Source organism: Planococcus citri, chromosome 3 (genome assembly GCF_950023065.1).
Source record: "Planococcus citri chromosome 3, ihPlaCitr1.1, whole genome shotgun sequence".
NCBI lineage: Eukaryota > Metazoa > Arthropoda > Insecta > Hemiptera > Pseudococcidae > Planococcus > Planococcus citri.
The window spans coordinates 47970876-47992254 of NC_088679.1; the positions used below are offsets into that span (position 1 = coordinate 47970876).

The window sequence follows — 21379 nt, forward strand, 5'->3', positions numbered from 1 at the left end:
TTTTTTTTTGAAATAATTCACAAATTATTGGTAGGAAGTTTAGTACCTAATGTTGATTAGGTTTTGAACAAATGTACCTGTATACCAGATACCTAGTCTTATAAGAAATAAGAAACTAGGTATAGATACATATTTTTTCTTATTACATACACAAGTAAGATGCGTCTAGTCCAGCTTTTCATATTTTCATTAATTTTATAATCGTCTATGATTTATTTTTATTACTCCCTGGTGCAGTTAAAGTCTACATAAATTATGGTACATTTTATTACCTACCATAACAAACCCCCAAAAAAGTAAACTGTGATTTGTTGTATTTAAACAAATATATCAATATAGTCAATGGTAATCAAACAATCCAGGTATTTAATACTTCAAACGTAGACACAGAGTACCGATGTTATATAATTAGTGTCTAATCTGGTGGATTTTTTTACATGGAAAGAAACATATACCTAGCCAATGTAATTCGTTTTTACCAAAAAAATGTGCCAAGTGTTTTTATATAGTTCGCCTTACTGCAGAAGTTAATTTGGTCAAGACTCGTGTATTATGCTTTTTATTATGGTTTATAGTTTCAGATATACGTGACATGGTTGTTACGTCTGTGTACTGGTTATTTTTTGCTGTAAGTATACTTAATGTATTTTTTCCCTTTTGTGTGCTTTGCTAATTAATTAATTATTGTGGATTTTGCTGAATCATAATTGAGTATACTCAAAAGTCAGGCTAGTAATGCTACAGTATTGCATCTAATCAATGTCTAAATTTAAGTTCATTTGGGGTTATGCGGATCTGGTGTGTTGCTGGTTTACCGATAATAATAATTTCAACTCATATTTTTGTTAACTTTATGCTCGCTGATTTTTTTAATTTTAAAAGTTCGCATTGATTATCCTTTCTAATTGACTGGATATGGACAATTTTCATAGGTTTCATTTTCAGTGTTGACCATCCAGGCAGTGGATTCTGGGAAAATGACTTACGGTCTAGTTTACCGACCAGCAGGCTTGCATTCGGGAGCTTCTGCAGCATCAGTGTCATCATCAACATCACCCTCCAGTACTGAGAAATCACAACTTGAAGGGAATGAAACTGTGATTTCTACCCGAACAGAGCAGCCTGATATCAACGAGTCATTCATTAGCTCGAGCAAAACAACCCCAAGCAATGTTTCTTTGAATGATGATACTGATAGTGATGGCTCAAAGTACACTGAAAATGATATTCTACCCTGGTTAATGCAGTCTGCCGCCAACCCACCTTATACACCAAAAAGTAAACCAATTGAAGCATCATCTCGTCAATACCAAGTTACAGAAAATGCTGAAGTTGATGGTTAGCTATTTACAATTTTCTGTGTAAGATGCACTTTCAAGTTTTTTCCCCTTACGTGCACTGCCTTAGCAAAATAATGAAGTGTTGTTGTAACTTTTTTTGTCAACATGAACAAAATTTATTTTTTTTGAAAATAAAAATTGAGCTAAAATCATTTTATTTTTATTTTTTTACTTTTGTAATTTTTTTTTGTAGATGTAAGAATGTTATGAGATTACTTACTTCCAAATAAAAATTCTACAATTTTTTATTTGATTTTTTTTTATTTCAAAAGTTTTTTTTGAGAACAGACTTCATTATTTTGAGATTGATCGCACGAGTTTACTAGGCACATGCACGTATTCTTCAGGCACTGAAATAAGACGTGAACTACCAGAACTACCTGATACTCGTAGTTTGATAAATATACTCGTATCATGCTCGTATCTAGGGATCTTGTATGTAGATACACCTCTGAATAAGCTTCAAGCTTGCTCATTATTTTAGTTCTTTGCAGGTAACTAAGAGTAGGCAAGTGTGTTCATATTTCAACTTTTTTTCACCTTTATACAAGTATTTGCTTTCTTCCATGTTGTAAAAAAAGGTCGGGATTTTCCCTATTTTATTACCATCAAGCTATTTTCTTTACAGCAAACACTCGTAAAAAACGGACTCATGGCCATGATCACAATCAAAAGGAAGACGATAGTCATAAGGAAAATAAGAAAGTTGGCGGTAAATCAAATCACCATAAAGAAGAAGGTAAAAAAGGCAAAGAAGGCAAAGAAGCTGGAGAAAAAAAATACACTAAGAAAGGTGGTAAAAAAGGCGGATATGAAGAGAAGAAAAAAGAGGAAGGCGGATCTGGCAAAATGAAGAAAAAGAAGAAAACCGCTGATTACAAAACTGAAAAAAAGCGAAAGAAAGGTTCTTTCAAAAAGGCAAGTTTTAAAAAATATGTTCATTGAGTCTATTCTGGAGGATAATTTTAAGTTATGAAACAGTGGGTGGAAATTTTTCAAATGTGTAGAAATGGGTGATTTAAAAAAGGGTTAAAATTTTCCATCATTAAAAATTGCACACTTTTTGATCATTTTTTGATTATAAAATAACCTGCGTTTGGATACCTGTAGTACCTACTACCTACCTTCATTCTTCTTCATTGCTTAAGTGATTTTGAAAAAACTCCCAGAATATGGCCCTACTTTATAATTCCATGTACCCAAATAATTCAATTTGTTTGTGTTATATTTTTTTTCTTCTCATAGGGCTTTAACGATAAATATCGTTTTGATAAAGAAGATAAAGTGGAGGAATTCTGGCATAGTCATCATGAAAAAGGAGTATTTCGTAAATTTGGGCGTAAAAAATCAAGTGAACAAGAAGAAAAAAAAGGAAGCAAAAAGAAGAAAAAGAAAAAGGTTGACTTTATATGTTTTGGAAATCGATTACAGATTTTACAACTTCATTTCGTACTATGTATTTGTTCATAGGGTAAGAAGAAAACTAAAAAAACGAAGAAACAGGGTAAAAAAGAAAAGAAAGAAGGCCACAAGGAGGATTCTGGTCATAAGTCTGAGAAAGGAAGCAAACATACTTATCACCATGAAACAGAATATGGAAAAAATAAAAAATCAAAATCATCCAAGGAAAAGAAAATCAAGTGACATGTTATTTAAGGATATTTTAAATACGAGTGTTTTAATGTTTGTATTATGTATTACTTACTACTAGATATGGCGCGTTTTATTAACGAAAAATGTAAAGAAAATCAAAATATAGTATTTTTACGATAGCAGGTGGTGTGGTGATGTCGTTAGATATGTAGATAGGCAACTTATCCAACATACACTTCAGACGTTATGTTTGAAAGGGTTCAAATAAGTATTATAAATTTTTCTTGCGTTATAAAATATGTAAATCATCCCATGTTCAGCCTTACTTTCTCACAATTATTTTTTCTCCTAATGAATGGCAAATGAACAAAACTTTAGTACGAAATCTGATTATTTAAGCAGGTGTAACACCTTGATAACTTGTCAGTTTCTCGTCAATAATAAAATAAAATATTTATTAACAGAAATTCAAGAGGGAAACAATGAGAATATAGTGTCTAATATAGCTTGAAATATTTTTCAGTCGTCAAGTCGCGACTTTCAAAGGGTCATGTTTTAAAATGACGAGAAAAAGTTCATATAAAATTGGAATTGTTGATGTTGGTATTTTATGCTTTTAAATACACATATATACCTAATTTGTTTTTTAAAAAAATAATTAAGATACCTGATTATATTTTAATTTTATTGGCAGGCTGTACCTTGGTCATACAGAACAAATGAGAAATGGAAAGGATTTTGCATAGATTTGATTCAAACACTGGCGGAAAGAATGAATTTCGAATATGAATTGGTTTTGTCTCAAGATGCAGATACCATGGGATTAAAAACAATTAATGAAGGAATTCTTCGAGATGTTTTTACTGAGGTATGTAAAGTTGATTTAATAAAGTACCTACTTGGCGCTCATGGTTTTGCCGGAATAAGTATTTGTACTGTTCGGAAGTTTTTCGGGTGAGTGGAGGAAGAAAGAATAATTTGAACAAGAAAAGTACATAATATGAAACAAATTTGAAGTTTCCCTAATTAAATTCCTAATGAATGAAGTGTAATAGTAATTTTTTTTAAGTTGATAAGCATGTATTTCACATTTATTTAAAAACGAGAGATTTTTTTTTTATTGTCGTTATTTAGAATGCTGTCAACTTTTTTAAACAGAATATTTCGCCGCGTGAAGAATTTTTGTTAAAATATCAAGTACATAATGCTTAAAGTAATATTTTATTTTCTGAATTGTTGAAAATTTTTTTTTTCAATCCTCAATTTTTATTACGTCTTGTTGGTATGTATTTATTTTTTTATTTCAAGTCGTCAGAAATTTTGTGTGTTGCATTAAAATGTAGGTACATAGGTAACTACTATGTGTTTCTGCTTTCTGTATTAGAACGAGAAAGACAAACAACGCAAATAGGTATCTATTTTTTTCTCAATTGAAAAGTAAATAAGTATTAAATTTAATTTGGTAGGTGAGATATCATACTGTACCATGTACCATTTGGCTCGAAGTACTCAGATTTAGATGGTAGGTCTAGGTACATTTACCAACTCAGATTATTGTTAAAACATTGTAACTACCTACCTAACGTACATGTACATATATCACTTGCATACATGCTATCATAATCTAATCTAATTGTATAAATATATTTATTTGTGATATGTACTTTCACGTATTATCGAATTTCCGTTTATTCTTATCGTATCTCTACCTATATTAATTTATGTAAAAGCCAGTTACATAGCCAGACAGACAACATTTAATTTAATCCCGTAAAAATGAACGGTTCGGAATGGTGTGTTCGTTTTCCACTGCAGAAAAATTTGAATTTGGTGTTCGGACTCGAATCTGATCTCGAAACCCAAGATGTGAAAATTGAATTGGATAACATGCGATTTACCGAAGGCTACCAGTCGGATATAATGATCGGTCGTTTGGTACACAAAGATGGAAAAGGAACCCAAGAGCACTTGCGATCAGTCGTCATAAAAATTTATCCAGCTGCCTGGGCAAGATCTACTTTCACCGAGGTAACATTTTCCAACGAAATTTTTGTTTTCAACAAAGTGATACCGTTTTTCAAAACGATGGATGATTCTATTTCGAGCCTATTTCCTAAATTTTATCAAAGTTGCTTGGATTTTGGCGAGCAGGAAGAAGGATGCATAATAATGGAGAATTTGCAAGAAAATCATTACCGTTTGACGACATCGAAGGTATTTTTAGATATCGAACATTTAATGTTAGCGATGAAAAAGATAGGCGAATTTCATGCTTATTCTTATCAAGCGAAACAGGAATCTACGAAAGACTTCTATTCGTTGGTAGATTGTCTGGCAGATTCGCATTACATTGTAACAAAAGTCATCAAAGGATTTACACCGCCATTAGTAGAATATATTCTTCACGTGTTATCCTCCGAATCTCAGTACTACAATGAAAAAGCACATGAAATTCGTCAACTTGTGGGGGATGTTGACGAATTCGTCGAGTCAATTTTCAATACCAGAGTAGAACGAACGGCTGTGCTATGCCATGGAGATTTTTTACGGAATAATTTGATGTTCAAATACGACGAAGAGGATATCCCTGTGCATGTCAAGTTTATCGATTTGGGTAACATGAGGTACTGCTCTCCAGCCATAGATTTAGGTTTGATTTTGTACATGAACGCAGAACAGACTACCAGAGATGAATATTGGGATGCGCTGATTGATATGTATTACGATTCGCTGAAAAATGCGTTTCCTTGCAACAACTCGATTCCATCGAAAAACGAAATTCTATTAGAATTCAAGCATAATGTTTTGGCGTCGTGTTTCTTACTCGCTTCGTTTCTTCCTTGGATGCTGGCTGTTGAAGAAACTGGCAATCCGCTTTGTGTATTGGATTTATTTTCTCCGGAATATGAAGAATATAAACATTTGCCTTTACCTTCTTTACCCACAGATGTACATGTAAATATTACTAAAAAACTTTTTCTACCGCATAGAACAGAGAGAGTTTTACAAAACTTTCGTGATATTATTAAAAGAGGGTTCGTTTAGTCTTTCTATGTAGATCTTCCTACTGTGAATCATTTTTGTAATCGATTTTATTATTATTAGACCAAGATTCTGCTGAAATACTTACGTAATATACCTATGTGCTTAATTTAAAGTTTAAATTTTTCTAATACATATAATAAGTGTTGTACTCGTAGTGTTGCTGGCTTTAGTACCTTATGTACCTGACAATATCTCGAAAAGAATTCATAATCACGAAAAATATTCTGAGTCCTGGTGAAGAAAAAATAAATAAATGAAATGTATAGAACATCTCAATCTTCAGATTCTATACAAATGTATGTACTTTCAAAAAACTTTATTTTCCAGTGTGGAGATCTCATTACCTCATACTAGTTGGCATACCTGTGTTCTATTCTGAAATCACTTCTAGTAAGCTTTTAGAGATCAATCATCATAGGTATCCTAATGCGCGATGTAAAATGCAATTTACGTACTATAATGTACCTGTGGTTGCCTATTTCCGATCACAAAGGAGTCTACTACACAAATGTAGAAATGAATGTAGGTATTTCAAAACAATATTTTCAAAGCGAGGGGAGGGCCGATATTTTTTAGATTGAATATATTTATTGTGAGAAAATGCAGAGGAAATTCTACTTATTACAAAATAAAAATAAATTATTCTTTAATAACCTACCTACTTACGGTACCTATACTCTATACTCCTTCAATAAATGTAGTTACAAATTAGGTATTGTTTTAGAAAATTGACATCGCAGTTGCGCCGTTATCAATGACAGCAGCCAAAGCAGAAATAGTTGATTTCGTCACTCCTTATTTTGAAAATTCAGGATTATCGATCGGTAGGTGTACTAGTCGATTAAAATATTTTTCAAGCACTCAACTATGCACGTTTACAAAGTTACCTATTTAAGTGAGTATTTTCAGTGATACGAAGACCTATCAGAAAATCATCATTTTTCAAATTCATGACAGTTTTAAATATGGAAGTATGGCTCAGTATTGTAAATACAATCTTTATAACAGCTTTAGCGATTTGGTTAATACAGAAATACTCGCCGACTTGCAAGAGATTGAGTCTATACGAGGAAAATAGAAGGTAGGTAGGTAGATGGAATGAATGAGTATAATTTTTTGTTCGAATACTCACCAATATCCGCTAATGTATTTCATTTGAAGAGAGTTCACTTTCCGAGAAAGTATTTGGTTCGCAATTACAACATTTACAAATCAGGGAACGGGAGAAATGCCATTTTCACCACCGCATAAATTTCTAATTGCAGCATATTGGATATTTGTATTAGTGATGATGGCTACCTTCACAGCTAATTTGGCCGCTTTTCTCACTGTAGAACGTTTGCAGGTATGCTGTATTTTACGTTAGAATTAATCGAATTAATTTTTAGAATATTAGTAAAAATAACGTATAGTATTTGGAAATTTTATTATACCTATAGGTACTCGTCTAAATAAATTTTGGTTCCTTCCTTCCCCTCCTCCCCCCCAAAAAAAATCACTCGCAATGATTCATCAAAGTATATGGACCGGAAGGTAACCCATGTAATTTTAATTTTAGGCTCCCATCAGCTCATTTTGGGAGCTCACTCACAACACAAGGATCAAATTTACGGTGGTGAAAAACTCTCACGCTCATTCGTACTTCAAAAATATGAAAATTGCCGAAGAAATTTTGTTCAGGTGAACTCAAGAGATCGGTAATCCGTATTAGAGATTTCTCATAATTAAACGAAAAAAAAAACCATGAATTTTAGCGTTTGGAAGGACTTGGCTTTGAAGCAAAGTAAAGAAAACGAGACTCAGTATCGTATATGGGATTATCCAATTAAAGAAGAGTACAGCCACGTGCTGAGGGCCATCGAATTGAATAATCCAGTGCCAAGTGCATCTGTGGGTTTTCAAAAGGCAAGTGGGTACATATACATAGTACATACTCGTAGTAAGCGCCTAACTCTGTGTTATTGGCACCATTTTTGTATTTAAATCACGTATGTAGTAGGTATCTACACGTTATACTTTTACCTACATGTTAGGATGATACACAAAGAAAAAGCGAAATTGATTCCGTTTGACCCTGCGGTATGTACTGTAGGTAGTATTGTGTTATAGCAGATACCTACCTGTAATATTTGTGTACACTTGGGCTTGAGCATAATAAACGTTTTCATAATTTTTGGATCACCTATTACCTAATTATTTTAATAAATTCGGTGTCTTTTTTTTTAGGTTCTTGATAGTGAAAAAGGTGAATTTGCATTGATACATGATGCATCCGAAATACGATATAACGTGTACAACGACTGTCGGCTAATTGAAGTTGGTGATATATTTGGAGAAAGGCCGTTTTCTATTGTTATCAAAAAACAGAGCCATCTCAAAAACGAAATAAAAAATAGGTATTTAAATCTTAAGTACGCTTTAAAATACATACCTATGTAGTTACGTAGTAAGACTTGTCTACTTTGTTTATAAAAGACGAGCATTAAAAAAAATTACGATTCAGAATTTTAGATTTACACGAAGAACGATATTTTGAATGGTTAAGCACTAAATATTGGAACACATCTAAATTATCTGCTTGTTCAAGTAACGACGGCGATACTGAAGCGATTACATTGGATAGTTTAGGTTTGTTTCTGGATTGAAATGTTATTCAGTTTATTTACCTATTAGGTTTTTTTGTACTTACTTAATTGTATACTGCATTTCTGAAATGATAATGTACGTAACATCTTGAATAATTTTTAATTGCGCAGGTGGTGTTTTTGTTATTTTATTCTGTGGCATACTATTATCGCTGATTTCCTTGACTATAGAAATCATACGATTTAAATTCTGGATGAAGAAACATAAAAAGCGAAAATCATCAAGATTTTTATTCTTCACTAATCATCCAAATTAGATGCAGAACCCAAAGTATTCGAAATTCGATTTGTGCATACTATCTTATCTTAAGTAGGTAAGTTTATAGCCATGCTAAATCCTCCAGTTGTACAAAGGAGTAGGTGCTGCCATTCTAAATCAAGTGGGTGTTTTCTTTTTCTAGTTCAGAAACTACGTACCTAGTTTTTTTGTCCAGAGGAACGGTTAATAATTAATATACATACATAATATAAAATATGTACGATGAAATGATACCTCATTTTTCCTTTATCTAAGCACATTTGTAGATAAAAATCACAGAATGTCAGCAATTATTAATCAATTGATGTGATGAAAATATAAAACTTCACTGGCGTTGTAAGTCGATAATTAATTCTTCGTAATATGTAGTGAAGGGCATTTTAGTCAAGTACTCGAGTCATCAATTTTTCATGAATGTCTGATGATAGAGACTATTCCGCATTTCTCGGACTGGAAATATGAAACATAATTTCTTAAATAAAAATGATTTTATTGGAACACTTTTGAATTTTTATTGATGATTTTTCTCAAAAATTAATTGTATGGGAATAAGCGAATGAGTACGAATGCATGCCGAATCTCATTATAACACCGGGAAAACTGGGGGATACGAGGCACAGATTCTTTCTATGTCCAGGGTCAATAATTCAAAATTTTCAGTAGATATTCCGATTAATCACGAATGAGTACCGTTATGATAAATCAAGTTTTTAATAAAAATAAAACGTATTCGACAGAGAATATTATAAAAGAAGAAATCTACTCAATGTAAATAATACTTACTAATAGGAAAATACTTAGTATACGTAATGCAAACAGAGCATCGAATTATAAAAAAAAAGAAATAAAACTAAAGTTATCGAATAACTGCTTTTTATGTTGATAAACATAGTAAAAACAATAAAACACGCATTAAAACAAAATATATTGTAAAACTAAAATAGCTGTAGGTAGCTAATTCATTAAAACAAAATAAAACCGTTTTCTCAAGAATAATTTAATTATGATGCACCATTGTTAACGCCTTGGTCATAACGTCTTGACCAACGTTACTTTTAATCTCACGTTCTTTTTTCTTGAGTAAATCGCATATTTCCTTACAGTGATCATAATCCTCTTGGCTCAGTCCCTTTATGAGTTTTTTAGAAATTAATTTCTTGTACGTGGGTCCGATATTATTGCCTTGATAAGAATACGATGACGATTCATTCAGATCGATTATCATAGCTAACATATTACAAAGCCTGTAATTCTCTTCATACGACATATCCAAGAATACGGTAGAGTCAAATTCTCGCGCATACGGCCACAACGGGTCTTTACCCGATGGATGCTTCGGATTTAAATAGGTTTCCGTCATTTTTACGTAGTTCTTCCAAGAAGATAACGTTCCAGCAGACAACGTACCTACTAGAGCGCCAACTTGGCCACAACCTATCATCCTTCTGAACTGATCGATCAATGTAATAAGTTCCATATTTTTAAAACGTAAGGATGGAATTATTGTCAAATTCAGTAAATCGACGGTAGTATTTGCAGTGTTGTCATCGTGATACACCTGTATAATGGCTCGAAAAAGCGCGTTCTTCTTCGGTTCATCCAAGTCAACTATTTTAATACGTTTCAAGCATTCTTCCCACAATTGAATATTCACTTCGGAAAAATTGAACCCAATTCCTCGATACAGACGGTAGAGTTTTGAAAACAAAACGTTGATGCTATTTGCCACACTGGTCACATTATCGGCGTCAAGACCTAGAATAATGGTGGCCAACCACGGTCCCCAGTAAGAAATACAAACGTTATTAGACGTCTGCTGCAAGTAATGCATAAGACTAAGTTCCGCTTCGTTGAGGGAATTTGGAAATTTGCACCATGTCTCGAACCATCCATTGTAGGTCAGATTTACTTTACGACGGACAGTGGCACCGAATATTTTCTCTGATAAATTCACATTTTCAAATGTCAACTTTTTTTCATACACAAAATGCGCGTCGTCTCCTTCGACAACATAGAACGCCAATTTTAAGACAAGGTCGATAATCTGCGCGTTATCTTCTTTGTTCAGGATTCCGGCGATCATATTTTTAGTAGCTGCGGCAATGGTTTGGGAATTGTGCATCACAACGGGCTCGTTCTCAATTTTTTCCCAAAATGTTTTACTGTTATATTCCGTTTTGAGTGGGCCTTGAACGGTAATCGTTTCTTTTTCGGTGACTGCCAACTTTTCGAATAGTTCCGTGAACGTTTCGTTTGTAATCATGATGGCGATGAATGATTTTCTCGATGACAATTGAACCGGTAATCTGAAACAAGAAGGATTTAATTACTATCATAAAATTAACATTCGCGACGAAGGCCACCCTTTCAGATTCGCTCATCTCTCACATCATTCAATAATAATTTCTGAACCACATGCTGCGGCCGTGTCGGTCAATAGAAAAAACGACTTTTATCAATGAATTTGTCAACATGTCAACATAAGAGGAGTGAAACTGAAAAGGAATCGGCACCCTTCGATGTGAAAATTTTGTAGCATTAAATTCCGAACAATCATCTCAGTGGATATCAATTTGGAGTTCCCAATAAGAGAACTAGACCACTATGAAGTTGATTGATGAATATAGCATTTAAATCACTTACTTGCGACGTTGCGAGTAAAAGTATTCTCGGAGCTTTGAAGATGATTGGGTACTGGATAGATAATTAATTTATTTCAGTTTTAATTATCCGATGACAACGTCAAGACGTACGATCGTTCCTCAGAACTCGAAAAGACTGAAATATCACCAACTTTGGGTTTCCTTCCGTCTGTCTCGTGGAAAACGAAGACACTCAACAATTGGTTTAGGTACTTATCACAATTGATTCTAACGAAACACATTGAATTACAACACAATAATGCACCTTCTTCGTCGTCCTGCAATGCAGTTCGCAGTCATGAGTCAAAACAAACGATAAGATTAAGAAATGGAATAAACCGAAGACAAACAAATAGTTTTCAGTACGTTCGCGTCAGACACGGAGCGGAAAGACCATACCATAGTGGGTGGTGAAGGGAGCCGGGCAGCACATGGTAAAGGGGGGGGGGGTGACAGGATGAGCTGAGCCAGCAGAGGAAATACCACCTAGCGAGGTCCCAGAACCCAGAACCCAGACGGCTTGTCTAGCAATCTAGCATTAGGTAAGTATACCTAATAATTTTTGGAACAAAAACATGTTTTAATCTATGTACCTATTCTAATTTTTGAAGTTTTAAGCACCAACGCGTTTGAAACACAAAAGAAAGGTTTAGAACAAAAAAAACTAAGTAAAAATTTGCCATTTTTATCATCTTTTTTCATAAAATTATTGAAATAATACAAGCAAAACTGACTAAAAAAATATGTTTTAAAATAAAAATGGAAGTTTTGTGAAAAAAAAAAAAAAGAAAGAACATGTTTTAAACCGAGCTTTTGATTCACTAAGCTTTTTTTATTGTTTCGAACTCAATTTTGTTTTTGTTTTTAACGCCGTTTTAATTCGAACTCTGTTTTGGGATCTTCCATTCTCCGACCATGTTCTCACCTACGTAATGGGCGAAGTGACCAAGACCGGAGGCAGGGGTGTTCTACCCTCCTAGGCGTTTTGGAATTTGGCAAAAGTTGATAATTTTGATTTTGAGTGACAAAGTTTGCAAGTTTGCAATTTTGAAGTGTTCAATGACGAACTGAGAATTGACAACTCTGAAATTTATAAATTTGTGTCCAAAATTGCTAAAAAAATCCAATATTTTTCAAACGCAATAATTCAAAAAAAAATCACCCTCATTCCGCTCATGCAATACCTATTTTAATTTTCTTTTAATATTTTGGAATTTCGAAAAACTCCTCAAAATCACCTAATAAGTAATGAATTTTGCTGGCTTCAAAATTTATAGAGTGTGAATGATGGTTTTCCCCCCAGAAATATCAATTGTGAAAAAGAAAAGCAAACAAGTCCGAGCGAAGCGAGGGCAAAAGTTTCTGAAAATTCGTATGGGGGGGGGGGAGGTAAAAAACAATATTTTTTCGTTTCGAGGAGATTATTATTTTGCCTTTGAAATTTTAGAATTTAAGTGATGACTTTTTAAATTTTGAATCAGAAAAGTAAACGAGGCCGAGCGAAGGGGCAGAAGCTTTAAAAAATGTGTATAATTTGAAGCATGAAGATCAAATTTTACGCAATCAGCATTACCTACTTGAGCAACATTTTCAATGATCCAAATTATCCTGAAAAATTTATACCTACTGATTTTTATAGTCAAAAGATGTGTTCTTTTTACACGAATTTTGGCAGATTTTCAAAAATCTGAATTTTAGATGTTCTTAAAAGTTTTTTTCAACACTTTTTAGATTCCATTCATGCACCAACTTTCAAAACCTCAGAAGTTTTATTTTTTCAAGTGAAATCCAAAATCCATTTTCAAAAATATGTAATACCTACCTCGATCAGCAGATTCACGTTGATTCTTGATTGTAAATCTGCAAAAATCCAGATTCTCGAAAATCTGCCAAAATCCGTGTAAAAAGAACACAATTATCTAATAATTCTTTAAATTCGAAAAATTTTCCCCGAATTGTAAAACTGACTTTTCAAACGAAATACTAGTAGCATTAATTTTTGAGAATTTGCCGACTGACGAATTTTTAGTTTTGTCTCGGCTATCTACCCATATTAGCCTAGCTTTTCAGCTCTTCCCGCCCTGTTTATTCTAAATATTGTAAAATTTGCCAGTACTTAGACTTACCCAGCAGCTTGCCCAACCTATGTTGGCCTTCGTCTCATATAATTTTCGTTTTCGTGAAGTTGGTTAGGGTTTGATTTTTTTTTTTGAAAGAAAGTAGGTAGGTGCTTATAATTTATTTAGAATCTGTCCCAACCGGCAAGCGACGGTTTCCACTAAAAATAATATTAATAATAAAAAATACGTAGGTACCTACCTACCGAAATTCTCAGTTGTAGCGCTATTTGGCGGCGATCATCCGGATCATCGTGCGGCGATGTTTAATAATTGAGCAGAGCGAAATTCGATTTTTTGTCGATAAAAGATACCTACCTACCAAATGTTTCCAAATTTTCCAAACTCACATGCGAATTTTTTCAACATTCTTGATTTAGGCAGGCTGGGAATGTTTTCTAAACCCGGCTCACCTTGGTGGATCACTCAGCCAGAATTAGAATAGAAATTCATTTCCGAATTTGTAAATCTTGTTGTAATTTTATCAATTTTAAATCACTTTTTTTTGTGAATGAAAAAATTATTATTTTTGCCATTTATTACACTACACTTTACAATTTACATAAATGGCTCACACACCAGACTTTTTTCCAAACTGAAACTTGGTTTGGCAAATGACTGGTGTTCATTTTTTTCATGTTCAACTTCAACAGACTGTTCAAGTGCGTATTGAAATTTGAAATTTAAAACAGTTTTAGTTTAGCTGAAGTTGAAAATTTGAAATTTCTATCGCTAATACTAATTATTATCGGAACATGAAATGAAACACGGTGGAAAGTGTGGAAACACTTGAATGCAATGAAGTAAAATCAAATCCTGTTCCTTTTGGAGATTGACAAAAAAAAAAAAAAAAAAAAATAGAAACACCATTGTGAGATATTCGGTTGTACGATCTAGTACGATTCGCTTCACGAGTGAATGACTGATAAGAGATTGACCTTTTTTTTTCAAAAGTTCACGTCTTTAGAAATTCAATTTAGTCCTTTTTTTAGGACATATTTTGAAATGAATTTATAATATTTTGAAAGTAAAAACTTCAAGCTTTGGAATGAAGTAAATATTATAATTATTCACCAGATGTTCATAGATGAAAATGTTGAACTGAAATTTGTCAATTTCCATACAAGAGGTGAGTCGCTAAAAAAGCCTGTGTTTTAAAAACGAAGCAAAAATAAGCTATGGGGGCTTCATTTTTGAAAAGTACAGGCTTTTAAGATAATTTTAAGCTATTCGTGAATAAAATTCGTTGAAGACTTTTTTTTTCCGAATGATTTGAAATCTTTGTTTACAATATCTACACTTCATTTCAACGGTTTTCGCATAGTATTTATTGAATAAATTATCATCGAAAATATTTTTAAATGATCACAAATCATTCTACTTTTCCAAAAATCAAGCCCTCGTGGCTCAATTCTCCCTACTTTAGGAAATTTTGAGTTTTTCTTTTCTTCAGAAAGATGACTAGAATTTGCCCATTTCTTTTGTAAGAGGTGACGAGCTAAGAAAGCCTGTATTTCAAAAACGAAGCAGAAATATGCTACGAGGGCTTCATTTTTGAAAAATAGAAGCTTTTACGATTATTTCACGTCACTTGGGATTAAAATCCGTTCAAAATTGTTTGTTTGAGGGGGCAACATAGCAATGAAAATTAATTGTAAACAAAGGTTTCCGATCCATCTTAAATAATAAGTTATGAACGGATTTGAAAACAAATGACTTTCTCCTATACTTTTTTTTAATAATGTTGGTATTTTGTTTTTGTAGAACTGAAACTGAATGGCTGAATTCATTCGAGGTGGTGCTAGTCTTCCACATAGAGATAAGATTAATAATTATATGAATAATGGTTGTGATGATGGATTAGACTCGATATTACCTCTAGAAGAATTTGATCCGTTTGTCAACGAAACCGAAGATGACACTGTTGATAATGGTTCCATTTCAGCACCTCCAGATTACTTGTATGTCGATTAATATGTACAATTAAACGTGTAATCTCTATTGTACTTATGGCTAATGTTGCGTTTCAATTTTTCAGATGGTATCATGGTCGCTTGGATCGTTACTTGGCCGAGGAAAGATTATACCAGGCTAATAAAATTGGCAGTTATTTGACCCGAGAAAGTGACAGAAAACCTGGATCCTATGTATTATCTTATTTAGGAAAGACTGGAATTAATCACTTCAGGTGAATAGTTTTCTTCGGTAGCGATAGGAAAAGTAGTAGAAACGGTAATTAATTATTGATTTATGTTTTGCAGAATTACAGCAGTTTGTGGAGATTTCTATATAGGAGGGAGGCAATTTGATTCTTTATCCGAGCTGATTGCCTACTACACTCATCGATCTGATCTCTTGAAAAGAGAACGTTTAATATACCCTGTCGCACCCCCAGAACCAGTTAATGATAAAAAAAGAATAGTTGCAATTTTACCATACACAAAAATGCCGGATACCGATGAATTAACGTAGGTTTGAATTTTTTCGCTGTATATATCTCATTATACAGTTATACACTGTCAGCATTTGAATTCTGAATCAGGTTTCAAAAAGGTGACATATTTTTCGTTCACAATGATATGGGTGATGGTTGGTTATGGGTCACAGCTCATCGAACTGGCGAACAAGGACTGATATTTCGCGAGCTAGTTCAAGACCTTGATGAAAACATCGATCCCAATACCGTATTCAATTGGTTTCATCCAAATCTTATAAAATCCGATGCTGTTGATTTACTCATTAAAGGTAATTTTAATTTGTATGCCATTTAACCTGAAATACCTCATACAGTATTGAAAATTTTCTGTATGTTGTACAAAGCTGGTCCTGGAAGTTTTCTCGTCAGACCTAGTGATAATTCACCCGGCGATTATTCTCTATTCTTCCACATTAACAATCAGATACAGAGATTTCGAATCGAAAAACGAGGTGTTCGATACCTAATGGGAGGACGTACATTCGAGTGCTTGGATGCTGTAATTAATCGTTACTGTAAAGAACAAATTGTCGAAGGACATACATTAGTGTTACCTGTTTGCAGAGTAAGTGTACAGCCTTAGTTTTTTTTTGTTGTAAATGTGCCATTTCATTCGTATTCAACTACGTATACTATTTTGCAGACAACCTCTGAAACTGATGCACCTGTAAAACCAAAAGAAATCCAACAAGCTGAAAAAATTTATACTACTTTGAGAGAGTGTCGAGAACAAGTTGGTTTGAAAAAAATGAAAGGTATTTTGAGAGTAGTACTGATTTTATGATCATCTTTGAAATTTTCGCTATAATAGGATCATTTTTCAGGAATGAAAATGCAGGGATATCTGTTCAAAAAAAGTGAAAAGAATAAAAAATGGAAATCTTTGTACTTTGTATTGATTTGTTTTGATGGAAACAGTACCGGAGGTGGCAGTGGCACCAGTGGTTCTACCGATACTCATCTTTATTTTTACGATAATCCAAAAGTAAATATTTTCAAAGAGTTTTATCGTAATTTTGAAGACATCTTTGAAAAATCTTGGATATGTCATGTATTCTAGCGAACAAAACCCAAAGGTTTAGTTGATTTAAGTTGTGCATACTTATATCAAGTCGACGATAGTGTATTCGATCGGCCGCATTGCTTCCAATTAGTTGAACGAGCCCTTCCATGTCTGGCTACAATCACGTATTTATCTGCGGGCTCACTGGAGCAGTTTCAAGTACTGATTCCCTTCAATAAAAATATTTCATTTAGGCTTGTGTAATATTTCTGTTCTTATTACAGGAGTGGATCAGTGCATTAAGAACCAGGTGTATCACTCAAATTTCGAGGTCCCCAAAGGCCCAGAATTTAAGAGAACTACGGTGCTTGCAATTGCATATTTTGGATGCTCACAGGTACATTCTGATTTGAAGCAAAAATGACATTTTTCGCATGGATAGCATCAATTTTTCTTTTTTTCTTCAGATTACCATATAAATTAGCTCCAAATCCGTATTTTGTAATATCTTTAAATCAAGTCAAAGTTGCCAAAACCAAAGTTAAAAACAGCGGAGAACCGTTCAATGATGAACAATTTACCATAGAGTAAGAAAAAATTATCTATTCCCTGCAGAAGTTCTGATGATAAATATTTTATAAACGATGTTTTTTCAGTGATGTCCCACCCGATGTCTTGACTTTCACCATAACTTTGTATAATAAAGGAAAACGATCCAAAGACACCGAAGTAGCAGAATTGACGGTGGATTTGAATACTTTAACTAATGGAGACGAGGTAGTTTCGCATTTTTGTTTTTTTTTGTTGTTTTTTTTCGTATAATCTATTAATTTCTTGATTGTTTTAGAGCGAAGATTGGTTCCCGCTATCTGGTATAACACCGATTGGAGAATGGGGCTCTGTTCGTTTGAGAATCCGATATTTGCATGATTTAATCATGCCTATTGAAGAATATTCACCTATGTTACAATTACTTCTTGATCCCGATCTTGAAGCTGTGAAAGCTCTTTCCGATGCCTGCCATTTGGATCGAATGCCTTTAGCCAACGCATTGTTCAGAATATTCAGGTGCTTATTATTTTCTAGTTTTCACCTTTTAATGTACTTATCAAGAACTTCAAAATATTACCTGACGTTATTTTCGTAGATATGAGCAAAAAGAAGCCGATTTATTGAGATCTTTAAACGAAGCAGAAATCGATGAGGAAGACGAAACATCAACGTTATTTCGAGGTGCCTCTCTCACCACCACTATTATGGACCTGTACATGAAATCAGTCTGTACTTCATTTCTACAGGCTGCATTGAAGGATACAATTTCCAAATTATTGGATAGTAAAATATCCTGCGAGGTTCGCTACCGAGAAATTATTGTTTTCTAATTATTGTGTCCGGTTTATGACCTTCTGGTTTACATTTTTTCCAGCTGAATCCGAGTAAAATGGACTCCCCAGATGATGCTTGTGGTAATGCAGAATTTCTTTTGCAAGTGCTCGACGAAGTCACTTTATCAATATTCATGTCCGTTGATGCGTGTCCAAGGTGAGTATAATCACAACTGCTTATGTACATTTTTTGATCGTTTCATGAATCCGGCGTTCATACATTAGAACTTTGAGATACATTTTTGGCTGCTTACAACGATCGGTGATGAATAAATGGCCCCATGAACGACTTGTTCGTACTCGTGTTGTCTCCGGCTTTGTATTCTTAAGATTATTGTGCCCGGCGATCTTGAATCCGAGAAAGTTCAACCTTATATCAGGTATTTGTAAAAAGTTGCTTTTCAAGCTGCGTCGTTGGTAAAATATAATATAATTATTACTGGATTTGTAGATTCACCATCATCAACGGCAGCACGTTCGTTAGTGATGGTGGCGAAATGTTTACAAAACTTGGCAAACCTAATCGAATTCGGTGGCAAAGAGCCCTATATGGAAGTCGTGAATCCTTTCATATTGAAGAACAAAGAACGCATGATTATATTCCTCGATCAATTATCAGTAAGTCAGGTTTTTGTAATTTCATTTCTTATTCAGCGTATCTTACGTTGGCTTAATACATCTCCTAATAGAGTGTTTCAGAGAAACCAGATTCAATTGATGATAAAATCAAAGGCGATTCAGCTCGAGAATTAGCTACATTACATCATATTTGTACGTCTCATTTGAAAGAGCTGCAGACTCTAAGTAAAACTCAGGTATTGTTTTGAACACATATTTTTTTCAATACCTCAATCAATTGTTTTAATTAGCGTCTATTGAATTTTAGGTGTCATTAAAGAAACTGGTAACTGTAACAGACATGCTCAGTAAACATAAGCAAAAATATTTAGAAATTATCAGATAAGAGTTTTCTCAATTATTAGTCTGAAGATATGTATGTGTTCGATTTAAAGGACTGTTGCGAGACAAATTTTATATTTAATGTTTTTTAGATGACGTTGCATCACATTTTTCTAAACAACAAAAATTTACTTTCTTAGGATAGTATTTTGCATGGATTACTATTTAAAGAAGTGATTGTATCATTTTTTATATCCATTAAAAAAAAAATACAAATTAGATGGGTTATTTAAAGTTTCGACATTGATCAATGTAACTAACGAACATAGAAAAAAAACTCATATTGCGTTGGTAATATGCGTAGTGATAAGTTTAATTTGGTAGAAGTTTAGATGTTTCCTATGTTACTATCTAATTATTGTGCTCATTTTATTCGAGTGGCTTTTATTGGGATTGTTGTTTTTTTAAGTCGATTATATTCCAAATTCTAAATGATGACATTGCTTTTAGAATTATTGCATTTAAAATGAACAAACCTGTAGCTTGGCTGTTTTTATACTGTTTTATTTTTATGTTCATATTTTTCTAGTCTTTCATCAACATTTAAATTTGATGTAATTATTGTTTGCAAAAGTGGTATCCGTGTTATTTACTAACGAATTATCTTAATTATTAATAGTGAAATTCAAAAACTTTCATTAACTTTATGATCAAATTTGCTTTAATGGCCTAGTTAACTGCCTAAATTTTTTTTACCGTTCTTTTAAATTACGTGTATAACTGATATAAGTATGACTAACAAATAATCAAATAAATATGGAAACTGAAATTTTGGATTTCATCGTCCTTTTATATGAAACATTACATTTATAAGGTTTTATTTTAACAGTAAATCACAGTAAAATAACGTCAGCATCAAGAAAATAATATGGAAAATGCCATTATCACACAACATGCTGCAACATATGGACTTTTACGTTCGCCGATCCGTGCTAATTTCCAAAATGTCCCAAGTAATCTGTAATCCGACGAAATGAATTAATCGTTTACGTATAATAATTATAGAATGTTTTGTGTTGGTTTTAATTACCCGACTTTATTCCGATCGAGTATACTAGGAACGATTGATCTAACATAAGCGCAAGTGCAAATCAAGAGTAATAAAACACTGAGCAAACTTTGAAAATTGAACAGAGCCGACTGAAACACCAGCAGAACACATTTTAACAGAGAAAGAAACAAAAAACAATAGTATCAATCAAGTGTTTGTGAAAACTTACCATACTGACTGAGGAGCATACGGAACGTACCGATGAAGCAAATGATTTCTGGTTTTAAACTGTTGTTACAGTTTTAATAAATTAATTTACATTCCGAATAAAAATATATAGACATAAAAATGATTTTATTCCATAAAAATTTATATCATCTACGTTCATTATCAGCAAAACATTTTTTTGTATGTGTATTATTTTTTAAAACAAGTGTTGCCAAAAATTAATGTTTAAAAAGTAGTTCACGTGCAAATATTGACAGTGTTACAATACCACCATTTATAAAATTAAAAAATTTTTATTTTTAATTTTTTTTCTGCGAAGGCGAGGTTGGTGAGAAAAACTCAAAAAAGAAAGAAAAAACATCGAATTTGAATTTGAATCACAAATATGTACCTAAGAATGTGAGAAGATGCTGCAAATCTGTAAAATGTAAATACAGTAAATACACCAAACACCAACATCACCAAAAAAAGGAAACCGTTTGGCGTTTTCTTTTTCTTCTGAAATTAATTAGTAATTATGTTTGTCTTTATTGTTATTCAAGAAATGGAAGCAAAATAAATTCCCATATACTATACATACATTCAATATTGATCATTGATAATTAAATAAGATATTTGTGATTTTGTGAAGGGTGAATGTTTTGAAAATTAAAATTAATTTTATAGCTGTTTTTGCTTCATCAATCATCATTCAT

General features: G+C 33.0%; 6 protein-coding genes across 6 annotated transcripts; 4 read left to right on the forward strand and 2 right to left on the reverse strand.

The window, feature by feature from the left end:
- Positions 1-365: 365 nt before the first annotated feature.
- Positions 366-3640, forward strand: LOC135841747 (high mobility group nucleosome-binding domain-containing protein 5-like). The gene is made up of 4 exons (XM_065358892.1): positions 366-1338; positions 1969-2258; positions 2586-2738; positions 2811-3640. The coding sequence occupies exons 1-4, from the start codon at positions 978-980 to the stop codon at positions 2982-2984; spliced, it is 978 nt and encodes a 325-aa protein (XP_065214964.1). The 5' UTR covers positions 366-977; the 3' UTR covers positions 2985-3640.
- A 29-nt stretch (positions 3641-3669) lies between these two features.
- On the forward strand, positions 3670-9576 carry Ir8a (Ionotropic receptor 8a). The gene is made up of 9 exons (XM_065358895.1): positions 3670-3801; positions 6703-6802; positions 6888-7059; positions 7140-7323; positions 7537-7658; positions 7733-7883; positions 8205-8374; positions 8482-8606; positions 8735-9576. Exons 1-9 carry the CDS (start codon positions 3706-3708, stop codon positions 8878-8880), a joined length of 1266 nt encoding a protein of 421 aa, XP_065214967.1. The 5' UTR covers positions 3670-3705; the 3' UTR covers positions 8881-9576.
- LOC135841743 (uncharacterized) lies at positions 4615-6126 on the forward strand. The gene has a single exon (XM_065358888.1). The coding sequence runs from the start codon at positions 4710-4712 to the stop codon at positions 5976-5978; it is 1269 nt and encodes a 422-aa protein (XP_065214960.1). The 5' UTR covers positions 4615-4709; the 3' UTR covers positions 5979-6126.
- On the reverse strand, positions 9570-11922 carry LOC135841744 (uncharacterized). Its single transcript, XM_065358889.1, has 2 exons — positions 11526-11922; positions 9570-11188 (listed from the first exon to the last, which is right to left on the reverse strand). Exon 2 carries the CDS (start codon positions 11143-11145, stop codon positions 9880-9882), a length of 1266 nt encoding a protein of 421 aa, XP_065214961.1. The 5' UTR covers positions 11146-11188; positions 11526-11922; the 3' UTR covers positions 9570-9879.
- A 2635-nt stretch (positions 11923-14557) lies between these two features.
- Positions 14558-20491, forward strand: LOC135839108 (ras GTPase-activating protein 1-like). The gene is made up of 19 exons (XM_065354982.1): positions 14558-14770; positions 15406-15602; positions 15680-15829; positions 15903-16109; positions 16184-16386; positions 16462-16682; positions 16761-16872; positions 16942-17102; positions 17178-17339; positions 17405-17517; positions 17588-17707; positions 17777-17897; positions 17968-18188; positions 18268-18472; positions 18547-18662; positions 18731-18885; positions 18957-19123; positions 19195-19320; positions 19392-20491. The coding sequence occupies exons 2-19, from the start codon at positions 15418-15420 to the stop codon at positions 19467-19469; spliced, it is 2823 nt and encodes a 940-aa protein (XP_065211054.1). The 5' UTR covers positions 14558-14770; positions 15406-15417; the 3' UTR covers positions 19470-20491.
- ksh (transmembrane protein 167A-like protein ksh) lies at positions 20235-20828 on the reverse strand. Its single transcript, XM_065354983.1, has 3 exons — positions 20686-20828; positions 20496-20605; positions 20235-20423 (listed from the first exon to the last, which is right to left on the reverse strand). Exons 1-3 carry the CDS (start codon positions 20686-20688, stop codon positions 20321-20323), a joined length of 216 nt encoding a protein of 71 aa, XP_065211055.1. The 5' UTR covers positions 20689-20828; the 3' UTR covers positions 20235-20320.
- Between the last annotated feature and the right edge of the window lie 551 nt (positions 20829-21379).